The 13,522-nt window shown below is 29.7% G+C and overlaps 1 protein-coding gene across 1 annotated transcript in view; it reads right to left on the bottom strand.

The window, feature by feature from the left end:
- Positions 1–1,027: 1,027 nt before the first annotated feature.
- The window catches only part of LOC127698347 (phosducin-like protein), a 29,117-nt gene continuing 16,622 nt past the window's right edge, over positions 1,028–13,522 (bottom strand). The window contains exons 3-8 of the mRNA XM_052201762.1: positions 12,324–12,449; positions 11,835–11,974; positions 11,057–11,159; positions 10,129–10,242; positions 9,477–9,601; positions 1,028–4,775 (exon numbers count right to left, since the gene is read on the bottom strand). Coding sequence (XP_052057722.1) covers positions 4,655–4,775; positions 9,477–9,601; positions 10,129–10,242; positions 11,057–11,159; positions 11,835–11,974; positions 12,324–12,449 — 729 coding nt within the window. The 3' untranslated portion in view covers positions 1,028–4,654. The remainder of the gene's footprint in view (positions 4,776–9,476; positions 9,602–10,128; positions 10,243–11,056; positions 11,160–11,834; positions 11,975–12,323; positions 12,450–13,522) is intronic.

Raw genomic sequence — 13,522 nt, 5'->3', positions numbered from 1 at the left:
AAACCATTGTGTATTCGGACGACGACGCCGGACGACGACGACGCCGGACGACGACGACGACGCCAACGTCATACCAATATACGACCACAAAATTTTTTTGCGGTCGTATAAAAACAGACCAAAACACAAAAACTTAACATTGACCAATGAACCGTGAAAATGAGGTCAAGGTCAGATGAAACCTGCCAGACTGACATGTATCCCTTATAATCATTCCATACACCACATATAGCTGACCTACTGCTTGTAGTATCTGAGAAACGGACCTAATCACGTAACTTTAACCTTGATCACTGATCCATGAAATGAGGCTGAGGTCAGGTGAACCCTGTCTGATGGACATGTAGACGTAGCAAGGAACCCATATACCAAATATAGTTATCCTATTACTCATAATAAGTGAGAAATTTACATAACAAAAAAACTAAAACTTTTTTTTCAAGCAGTCGCTGAACCATGAAAATAAGGTCAAGGACATTGGACATATGACAGACGGAAAGTTCGTAACATAAGGTATCTGCATACAAAGTATGAAGCATCCAGGTCTTCTACCTTCTGAAATATAAAGCTTTATACAAATAGTTTAAGCCGCTGTTGCTGCCGCCGCCTGATAGTAATACCTATGTCTCACTTTCTGCGACTTTAGTCGCAGGCGAGACAAAAACAAATAGATTATATTAAATCTTTTAGTCATTAACTAATTGAAGTATTCCTTGACTCTATTGAAAATGTCAAAATTTTCAAGTTTCACTACATATTCTTTTCACACAAGACAGCTCTAATAGACTTTTCATCATTTAAAGCAAAAAAAAGAATATATATTAGGAGTACATTAGTATTTCTATCGACACATTTGCACTTTGAGGGTGAATTGTAGCTCTGGTTTATTGAAACTTCAAATAATGCATGGAATTTTCAAGTCACAGATATCATAAAATAGGGCATATCAATTACAGTCAGTGAAGGTGAAGACACTCTCAGAAAAAAAGAAAAGGTAATGGCACAAAACTTAAAATTAAAGATACAGTTGTTTTCACAAGTTTATTCTAAAAATTGTTCACTTACAACATGAGTTTGATTTCATACATTAGCACATAATTGATTTACATCAGTTTGACAGATTTAGCCTAAAAAACATATAAGTATCAGTGAAAACTTTTCCTTTTGTTCTGGACCGTTAGACAGATGATCCTCCAGTCTAGATGTATATAAACATCTGATAATTAGAACTCTTCAAAAGAAATAGATCATCTCAAGATGAATCTTTGAAACAGAAAATGTTAAAAATTCAGATTCCATTGATAAAAATATGTAAATTATAATTATTAAAAGTCCAAACTCTCATAACTAATTTTAAGTTCTCTGTCTGTCACATGAACTGTTTTCTTTCTATGCATTTGAAATATATTTGAAGATATGAGAGATTCCCCAAAGAGAATGACTCAAGATATCCTTTTAATAAATTATCTCCCATTATATTTTTATAAATTATCTCCCCTTTTAATTTTATAAATTATCTCCCTTTTTGGTTTTCTTACATACCATCTTGGGTTACACTTGCAATAAACCAAATATACAAATATTGACTGTAAATTCTTAACAAGTTGTTTTATATGGATAAATCTGTAGACAGCTTAGGTACAAAGCAATATGTGCAATAAAAAAATAAAAAATGTTGATGTAAAAAATCATATTGATACACTAAACAAAATTATCACTGGTTTCTATTAAGAGAAGAAAAACTTTTTTGAGTATAACAAGGTATCATTGGTTGCTGTTTCTCCTAATCTTAAATCATTATACATAGATATAAATAACAACTGAAAAAAAGCTAAAAATCTTAAATAATTCTACAAAATATTGCACATTATGTGTATAAATACCTATAGAGTAAATGAATGGGATATCTAATTATTCTGTCAAAGAAACTTAGATACCTAGGTGAATATTCCATTTTGATAAGAATTAGAATAATTTAATGAATCACACAATAAATAGCTTGACTTGTGAAGTGAAAACAATGAGTAAAGCTTGTACAATGAACATCCATTACAGTGAGTTTTAAGCTACATGTGGGACACAATATATGCATTCATATTCTGACAAATCAATATCATTGTTTTACCTGCAAAATATTATTACATTACAGACTACATCTAAGCACTGTATGTTTTCGACAGAGTTTATAATAGTTTCAAAATAACTTGTATAAAAAATTGAAAATACAAACAACATCAAGCTGGTTATTAATTTTGAAATTTAAAACATATGGAGTATGCATGTTTATGGGCAATTTGTACATTTTCCCTTTGATCTTACTGCCGAATATTTTTAAGATCATGGACAGATATAAGAAGATGTGGTATGAGTGCCAATGAGACAACTCTCCATCCAAGTAAAAATTTATAAAAGTAAACCATTATAGGTCACAGTACGGTCTTCAACACGGAGCCTTGGCTCACACCGAACAGTAAGCTATAAAGGGCCCCAAAAAATTACTAGTGTAGGACTTGATACTTGAATATATAAGGGAATGACGTCATGTGTCAGTGCAGCAAAGTCACGTGACCAAGTCCATCCGCATAAATTTATCAATGTAATCCACGCGACTTCATTCATACAGCCAAACAACTATCCAAACGTTTTGTACACATAAAAGTAGTTTTACTTACTACTTCATTTTACTTCATTATCTCAACCAAAAAAACATACAGTTAAGACAAATTGCAGATAAAAAGAGAAATGGATTTTTATTTTTTGGTTCCGACTTCATCACCTCGAATATCAGCTAGCCCTAGTGCTATTCTTGCAGATAAAGTCAGTATCAAAAACAAAAATGACATTATTCTATATATATCAAACAACTCACCTAATTAAAGTAAGCTGCATGGAAGAGATCATTCATTGATTTTTCCTTAAAATTTGGACAATAAGTCATGTTGATAAGCACTCTTGGAATAAGCAAAGGAAAATAAACCTCAATGACTTACTTTTAGAGATTTTATTGTTAATTTTCTCATGTTTGAAGGAAGACTACAAATTTTTTTTTCCATATTTTCCCAAAGAACAAAAATTTTAATCATAAACAGATAAAGGTGTATTTATATATAAATGAGAACCTAGTTCACAGAATAATGAGAATTAAAAAAATAAATAGCAGTAAACTGGCTTATTTTATCAACTATAATGGAAAAACAATTAAAGAAATTCTAAAAAAAAACAAACTAACTAAGCATGAAATCTTGGTTTTGTCATTGTTATACATGAAACTTTTCTTAAAAATTTCAGTTTTCAAATGAAGAACTATATATCCAGTACATTCATAAACAAAAATAATCAAAATTGTGTGGCATAGCACCTATTACAATGAACATGTGACATTTATTAATGATAATAGGCCGTTATAACAAACATTTTGAATTCTAAACTTTAATTTTAAACAAATATTTTTTATGTTTTGGAATATAGGGATGAACATGACATAATCTTATTCATATATACATGTAGTAACCATAAATTGATGCATTTATAATTGCCAATCGTTGAAAACTGGCCATGGTGTTGTTTGATGCAATTCTTGTATACCTTGTAATTGTACATAAATAGCAAAAAAAGATGCAAATCCTACTTATTCATCCATAAAAATAATAAAAAATATTCCATTAATTTCTAAATTTGTAGCCTTTCATAAAGAGTGCTAAATAAGAACCTAGTTCGCAAAATAATGAGAACCCAGTTCACAAAATAAAAGGACAGACTTAAAAGATGTTTAAATTAATAGCACATGATTAATAAAAGTTTTAAAACAGACCTATTTTACATTTAACAGAATTTATTTTCTCTAAGTAGATTCATAATTCTATTATTCAGTTCGATGCAACAGTAAGTACACTTAACATATATCATAAACATGTTATTATAACACCTTATTTAATCAACTAATAAAATTATACATCAATTGTTATCTTAGCAGTTTACATACAGTCAAACCTGTATTAAGCAGTCACTCATGGGAAGTATCAAAAGTGACAGCTCAAGAGAGGTGATCTTTTAAATGAGGTTCCAAAAAATTGCGATTCTGACATGACCTGTGCTGGGATGGGGGCAAATTGTTTTAGTGTTTTCAATCAGCAGAGTTATCGAACTTTCAAGCAGTAAAATAAAGAATGGCGGATTCTGGTGCTGTTAATTTTAAGAAAAATTTGAAATATGTTAATATTCGTGGAGAAATAAGTCATTGACACGGTTTTCAATAGAAACTGAAAGGAGTGGAAGACTGGGAATTCACAAATTCATCTTCTGTTGCACGATCTTATTTCGTCATAATTATTTTGGTAGTTTAACATTAAAATGACCGTTATTAAAAGTTGAAATGACAATTTCGTGTGGAAATCAGGTGAAGACTGACCGTGTTAGACAGGTGAACGCTCAAACCAGTTAAATTATATAGAGAAAATGTTGGCAGGGTCTGAAAGTGACAGATAGAGGCAGGTGACCACTGAAATGAGGTAGCCATAAAGGCAGGTTTGACTGTAATTTTAAAAATGTATTTTTCTAAGGATATCCACAATTTTGCAGACATTAATGTTTCAATCTGAGACATATTATTCTCAGATTTTGTCACTTCACATCTTGAATTATCTTTCCTTTGATCTCAGTCAATATCAAAATCACTATCTGTGTCATCATCTTCAGCCAGTACAGATCTTTTCTCTCCTGTTGTTTTGTCTTTAATACATTTATTTATAGCATCATTATTTGGTAGGAAACTGTGTCTGAAATTTTAATATCAAATAAAGAAAAAAAGCGAAAATATTTTTTTGAAATGTAAAATTATCTTCTTAGAAAAGTCACAGCTGAAAATATCTTTTTAAAGATGTACAAGTTAACAATTTTTTTATTTCTTTGAAAACCTATGTTCATTCTTTCTGTTTCAAATTGTTTTATTTGTGAGCAGAGATATGCACGACATATAAAGAACTGAGGGCTATTCCATTAAAATGAATGTGGGAGGGTAGGAAGGGATTGTCAAAATATCCCTACAACCAAGAATCATTTTTTAGATAATTTTGCATAATGGTAATAGACGCATACTGAAAAAAGACCCATGACCCACATTCAATAATTAAACTTCCCTTCCTACCCTCCCACATACATTTAAATGGAATAGCCCTGAAGAGGAGTAAATGCAGAGAACTAATTTTAATTAGATTGTTATAAAATCAACATCCATTAATTTGGGGCAGTGTGACAGAGTTGTTGCATTTGACATGTCACAAGGCAATAATCAAATGAAAACCGCAGTGATTTTGATGACTTTTTACCCTTTTTACCTCCAAGCCTAAGGGATGATGACAATTAAAGTTTGCAACAGCCTATGTACATCCAAATTGTTCATTATTTTCTTTTTTTTTATTTGGGGGTACTGTAAATTGAAATTTTTTTTATGTAAGGATATTTTTATGGTTTTTACAAGTAGCTGTTAAATTTTTATGAGACAAATTTTGGCACTTTGTGTCCATATTGTGTTATAAGGTTTTTGCATAATACAATGTGACATTTAATAAAGGAAATTAATTTATTGTTCGTTTACTAGTTAAAACAAACACATTTCTGGTTATAAGAAGAAATAATTAATCTAAAAAATATCAGATCATATTTGATTGCAATAATTAGATGAGGGTTGATTAACAGAAATTTACATTTTATCAATTTAAATGTGTTATAGTGATATTAATCTTTGTACTTTGGTTTAGTATAGACAAAAAAGTTTTAGATTTACCAAAAGATGCTCTTTTTGGAATTATATATATCCCACCGGTAAATACCTCGTATACATCAGAAGATGCATTTACTGAAATTGAATTTGAATTGCAAAATTTTTGTAGTAAAACAAACTATATTATTATGCTTGGCGATTATAATAGTCGTACGGGAAATTTGTCTGATTTTTATAACATTGATCAAGATAATTCTTTTGAAAATAATTTCACAGATTATAATGAATTTAGTGATGTTGGTGTTTTAGATGAACTTGGTATACCAAGGCTTCGAAATAGTATAGATACTGTAGTAAATGGGTATGGAAGAAAATGTATTGATTTTTGTAAAAATAACAGAATGTTTATTCTTAACGGTAGAATGGAAGAAAACAGAACAGGTAGTCCAACTAGTAGAAATTCTAGCGTTATTGACTATGTGTTGAGTTCTACTCAATTTCTATACAAAATCTGTAAACTTGAAGTGTTAAATTTTTGTAAACTTTTTTCAGATGTACATTCTCCTTTGTCTCTACAATTGTATACAAATGATGAAACAAGAGACAAATTGTTAACAAAAACATTTTGTTGTGGTGATGAAAAAGTCAATAAATGGAAAAATGAAAAATGTAATGAGTATAAGAACAATATAGATAGAAATAAAGTTGATGATATATATAATAGATTGTCTGCATATGTAAATGATGTAAATAATGTTACTAAATATGATGTGAATAAGATTGTTACTGATATTTGTGATACTTTAACCGAATCTGCTAAGGCAACATTCGGAACTTCAACATTTAATAAAACCATGTTTAAGTGCTCAAAGAACCAGCTTAATAAAGACTGGTACAATAAAGATTGTAAAAAGGCGCAACGAGAATTTAGAAAATCTCAGAGGTTATACAAACATTATGGGTCGAACATTTTTAAAGTAAGACTCAGACAAAGTGAATTACATTATAAAAAAGTTATGGATGTTAATATTAAGAATTATAATACTGAAATGAGTAAAAAGATGAAGGAATTAAAAACAAAAAATCCAAAAGAATTTTGGAAATTGTTCAATAGAGGTAGAAAAAGAGAGAAAAGCAATATTTCACTGCAAAACTTATTTGATTTTTTCAAGGACTTAAACAAAAATAAGTACGAAAATGAGTTTTTGATAGAAAACGATATAAATTCTGATACGGTAAATGAAAATTTGAATTGTCCAATAACCCGAGATGAAATTTTGAAAGCTGTGAAAAAGGCTAAAAATAATAAATCACGGGGTGAAGACCAAATTATTAATGAATATATTGCTTCTTCTCTTGATTGTATGGTTGATATTTATGTACATTTATTTAATATTGTATTTGATACGGGAATCTTGCCTGAGGCTTGGCTTATTGGAAATGTAATACCTATTTTCAAAAACAAGGGGAGTAAATTAGACGCAAAAAAATTATAGGCCGATTACACTTTTGTCTTGTCTAGGGAAAGTTTTCACGTCAATTCTTAACGACAGACTTGGTGATTTTATTGAAAATTATAATATCTTAAATGAAAACCAAGCAGGTTTCCGGCAAGGTTATTCCACAACGGATCATATTTTTTCATTATATGCTTTATTTGAATTATTACGGGTGAAAAAGAAGAAACTATTTTGTGTATTTGTCGACTTCGAAAAAGCTTTTGATTTTATTCATCGAAATTCATTATTTTTTAAACTGATATTAAACCATGTGAACGGAAAATTTTTAAGAATTATTAAAAACATGTATGATGATGTCAAATCTAGAATTGTTCATAATTCGGAAATTTCTGATATCTTTGCTTGTGAAACAGGAGTTAGACAAGGAGAAAACCTTTCTCCTTTGCTTTTTTCCTTGTATCTAAATGATTTACAAGAATTTTTAGAAAATTCTAATATTGAAGGAATTCAGTCTGTCACACAAGATATTGAAAATGAACTTTTTGTATATTTTAAAATTTTTCTGTTATTGTATGCAGATGATACAATACTACTTGCTGAATCTAGCCATGATTTACAATGTATGTTAGATAAGTTTTCAGAGTATTGTAAACAATGGAAATTGAAAATTAATATAAATAAAACGAAAATTATGATATTTTCAAAAGGTAAAATACCCCGAAACCTGATGTTTAATATAGATGGAAATGAAATTGAGATAGTAAGTAGCTATAAATATCTTGGTATCATATTTTCTCGAAGTGGCTCATTTCTTTCCACCAGAAAATATCTACGTGACCAGGCGATTAAAGCAATGTATGCTGTAATAAAAAAATCCAGATTAAATAACTTGTCGATCGAATGCCAACTAGATATGTTTGATAAGGCTATTGTTCCTATACTGACATATGGGTGTGAGATATGGGGATTCGAAAATTTAGATATTCTTGAGAGTTCATTTGCGTTTTTGCAAGCATATATTACGGTTAAAAAATTCAACCCCCAATTTTATGATCTATGGGGAATTGGGAAGATACCCTATTTCAGTTACCGTCAAGTCACGTATGATTAGTTTCTGGTGTCGCTTACAAGAAGGAAAAGAGAGCAAAATATCATGTTTATTATATAAGCTGTTATATGTAAATCTAAATAACTATGGTTATGATAGTAAATGGGTATCATATATAAAGAAAATTTTTGATGACTGTGGAATGTCAAATATATGGCAAAGTCACAACTTATTTCAGAAACGTTGGGTCGTATTAAGTGTTCAGCAAAGATTAAGAGATCAGTTCATCCAAGAATGGTCAACAGAAATGAACAATTCGCCCAAGGGGCTGTGTTATAGATTGTACAAAAATGTTTTTAAATTTGAGCACTATTTATCAGTATTACCATTTAATTTATTAATAACCTTATGTAAATTTAGATGTGGGAATAACCGTTTGCCCATTGAGACGGGAAGGTGGCGCAACATTCCAAGATCTGAAAGATTGTGTCACCTTTGCGACTCAGCTGACATTGGTGATGAATACCATTATATCATGTCATGTAATTTTTTGAAAGATGAAAGAAGCAAATACTTACCACAATATTGTAATAAAAATATAAATGTTATTAAATTCAAACAAGTATGTTCAACCCAAAATATTGTTGAGCTTGAGAAACTTTGTAGATTTATTAAATCTATTTCTGTGAAAGTCTATCCTCCTGGTTGAAAACAACTATATGTTTATTTATCTTTTGTGTAAATATTTATCATATTAATTTGTATTTCACACATGCGATATTTAATATTTGTTATTATTGTAATATCTTCTCTGTAACTATGTATTTGGTTTATGAGAATAAAGATCATTCATTCATTCATTCAATCTTATAATTTAACTAGGCCATCTATTAAAACTGTGTCAAAATTTATGTTTCAATCTTTTATATAATTAGCGCAATTGTCATTTTTTCTTCTTATCAAAATAAATCATATATAATATTATATTTCATTAGAAAATCTTGCTTTTATATTTTTGTGATGTGTTTAATTTCATCCTAATAAGGCTTCTTATAGTGATTATAAATATAAAGGCTATTAAAAGGGATTATAAATGTTTCATTTTAAAACAGCTGGTAGCAACTTGTATTTTACATGGTTTTTATTAGTTTTTGTAGTTTTTGTAGTCAAATGTTCTATTTCCATTAGCATAATACATTATAAATAAATTAGATTCCACCAACAGTCTTCTGTATACATGTATACTCACTCTTCCAATATACTCTCAACATCGGAGGAAAAGAAATCGTCCCCTAGTTCATCAGAGATTCTTATAAAGTTCCCTATCATATCACCTCCTTTATATATCAACAATGCTGGAACACCATCCTTGGCCTTAAAAATAAGGTAAAACAATGTTACAATATAACTGTTTATGTAATGATAGTCAAGTTACAGGTTTTAGCATGGTAGAAGACAAAGATACCAGCAAAAGAGAACCAATATTTTCTGTCAGATCAAAATTTTGGAAAACAATATTCTCTTTCAAAAGTTTTATAATTCAACTAAATCTTATACATCTAGTTTCAAAAGAAATGGCTAATAAAGGAGAATAATGTCTCATCGGAGGTGATTTGGGACAGGCAAGCTCTGGCTGTTTTTGATTTTGGGCCCCATTTTCATATTTGTAGTATACATTTGAGCTAGATAGTATACAGATTTCTTTACAAAAAATCCCACCATAATCTAATTTTCACATTTGAGAAGAAAAATAAAATTCAAAAACATAGCTTCCTGAAATATTTTTTTTAACTAACAGTATCATAATTTTTGTAAAATGATTGAAATAAAAAAACTTAATATTGAAATTGGAAATGTATGTCAAATTCAAAAACAGTAGCTTATCAGATTTGTATACTTACAAATTTCATACTAAGTTTAGTTTCTGTGGCTCTAATTTTACAAAATTTCACAGTTGGATATTCCTGTGCTAAATTAACTAAACATCCATTCATCGTTTTGCAAGCTTTGCTTCTCTGAAATTAAATTGTTACATTTAAGAGGTTAGCTAAATAAAATAGACTTCTAAATTTTTCAACATAACACAATAAAAGGAACTACCATTAGACAATTTTATCAAAAGTTATCCTGATGAGTTCTTTAGATTCACAAAGAAGACCAAATTGGAATTCTCAATATGTCTTTTACATCAATTGTAACCATGCCTAGATGACAACTGGAAGGTTCTATAAATGGATGATCAAAAGGCTGTCAAAGTTATAGCAAATAGCAAATAGGGGGGGTTCTTTCTATATAAAGGTATACACAGACTGTTGGTATGGGTCACTTTTTTGGAATGTCAAATATATCTATGCGGTGCAATTTCAGGGAGGTTATATATCAATGGGTAGAAATTTATATGTCAATGGAGGGTCATACATGTTTATTTTCTGTTATGTCTGTAAATACTGTGTTGTGATCTTTGTTTCTCATAATATGTATCACAGATCCCACATGGTGTCATGATAGCTGGTAAATATATATAAATGGGTTGAGATTTTCTTATGAAATATATGAATGGGTAGGGATTTTCGTATAAATGAATATATGAATTGGGTGTTTTTTAAACCCCAGCCGGACGTCTGTACCCAAATTTGTAGGTTGAGAAACTCAGTTCATCCTCTGGTTTTAAATGGGTTTAATGTTGGTAAATCAATTTTTCTGTGTATTTTTTGTGAAATTTGTCTTTTTTTCTTTTTTCTTTCTTAGATTTTATTATATTTATTGCCCCTTGTCGTCTTACTTTTTTTTATCATATAAAATAATTTGACATTGACATACAGTACTTACATCTTCATATACATGAACAATAATATAAACTTGTGGATTCTCTTTGTCTATTTCATCAACAAAATCATTGGAACTTAATGGCACAACTCCACCAAACTTTGGTCTAAAAGAAAACGATACACATTTCATATGAAAACATCACAGTCTAGACATACAAGTCAAACAAAAGAGCATACATTTTTATTTGAATCTTTAAATTCCCTTTTCACCTTCAAGAGGAAAAAAAGATTTTGTGATTTCCCAGTTAAGGTTCCAAACCAAATCAAACAATTCCTAGAAGTTATCATCTGTTATGTGAGGGACACAATATTGTCAAATTGAATATATTTGACAATTCCCTAAATGTCCTTGAAAAGCCCTTAATGAGTAGTACAGCATCAATAGTTCTCAGGACAAAACCAAGTTTAAAAATAATGGATTCTGTAAAAAGATTAACTGGTAAAATATGGAAGAACACTTTAATTGATACTGGATTATGGCAAATATGTTGTGTAGGGTAGGACTTCATTAAATTTTCTTGTTATAAAACATTTGTGCTTAGACTAAGGTCTCCCAGTACTTAAAAGTCTAGCAATTTAATCATTTAATAACGAGAGAGTTACAAATCACATTAAAAAGTCAATGTATTTCAGTTTATAAATCAGTACTGAATTTCTTTGCATGTTCATTTTAACATTTAATTCAAAGGTTTTCCTTCATAAGACTAAGATGTTTATTAGAAAAAAATGTATTTCTTGGGATTCTGATAGTGTTTTACACAATGTTGCATTAAACTAACACATTTTGTAAAGCTTTTCTCATTTCTTCTATTCTCTTTTCTCTATACTGTTTCATGAATTCTTCTTCAATTTCATCCATTTCCCTTTCCATTTTTTCCATAAACTGTTCGTCCTTCTGTTTTTCTCTCTCATCATCAAGCTAGTTTTATAAAAACAAAAAATCAGTGTATCCATAGTATAGTTCAATATTTGACAAATAATGTTGAAAATTTATAGCAGAATTATAATTATTTAAGAGTTGAGAGATGAAAAAAGTCAACTATACCATGATTGAAAATAAAAGAGTTTAAATGCAGATCACAGGTTGAATGCAAAATTAAGATTCTATTTCTTTTTTTAATTTCTTAAAAAGAGACAAATGTTATTACATGGGATCTACAATTTATAGAAAGCTCATCACTTATGATTGTCTATCTTTTTTTTGTTTGTCTTACATCAAATTTTCCAGTCATTTATAAAACTTTTTAAAAAGAGAGAAATCTTATTACATGGGATCTACAAGTTATAGAAAGTTTCTTCAATAATGCTTGTCTTTCTCTTTCTTGTTCACCCTTCTTCTCTGTTTCCAACCTCTTGAATTCCCTCCAGTCATTGATTACTCCTTTAGGACCAGTCTGAATAAAAAAAAACAAAATTATGTTTTTACATATTATGATCATAATGCTTTAAAAAGATAAAATACTTTACAACAAAACATTATAGTTTGTGTTTATTAAGTTGAAGTAATATGGTTTAGAGGATTTACACAAATTAAAAAAATTAGAAGACTAAAGAGAGTATCTTATTCAATTATGCTGTTTCTCATTTATATCTGCATTTTTTGTCTCCTGTGGAATAAACTTTTTATCCGTAGTTCATTGTTGTTTACGGAGCCCAGAAATTTAGATACAATCCAAGTAAACTTATGGATCCTTACGGAGCCCAGAAATTTAGATACAATCCGAGTAAAGTTATGGCTCCTTTAAACAAACTTATTCTAAAAGGTTACAAATTCAACACCGTAATTAGATCTTTGAATATTGTTTTTATTGGTATAAATATTGATTTTGTTGTCAGTAAATTAAAATCAAACTAAATATAATTTTCATATTCATATGCACATTCATGACACTACAATCTGTTGATACCTATATTTTGGCACTGCACAAGGTCATGTTTTTCTCTGACTGTTAATGACGTCTTAGAGTACTCTTAGATCAATAATTATTGTCTTTTCTGTTATGGGATGTATAAATACCCTGTCATATCCTGTTTGTGTTTTTGTTAGATGTTTTTCTGCTTTGTATCAATCTGATGAGTTAAGCACATTTTAACTGATTTTTACAGTTTGTTCTTATGTTGTACTGTTACACCACTGTCCCGTGTTAGGGGGAGGGTTTGGCTCAAAAAAACTACTTTAACCCCTCCACATTCTGTATGTGCCTGACCCAAAGTCAGGAGCCTGTAATTCAGTGGTTGTCATTTGTTGTTGTATATCATATTTGTTTTTCTTTCATTGTTTTTGTACATAAATCAGGCTGTTAGTTTTCTCGTTTGAATTGTTTTACATTTGGCATTTCAGGCTTTTAATAACTGACTATGCAGTATGGGTTTTGCTTATTGTTGAATGCCATACAGTGACCTGTAGCTGTAAACTTCTATGTCATTTTGTCTCTGGTGGAGAGTTGTCCCATTGGTAATTATACCA

Source organism: Mytilus californianus, unplaced genomic scaffold (assembly GCF_021869535.1).
Source record: "Mytilus californianus isolate M0D057914Y unplaced genomic scaffold, xbMytCali1.0.p SCAF_1, whole genome shotgun sequence".
Classification (NCBI taxonomy): Eukaryota; Metazoa; Mollusca; class Bivalvia; order Mytilida; family Mytilidae; genus Mytilus; species Mytilus californianus.
This window is presented reverse-complemented; position numbering and strand designations above follow the sequence as displayed.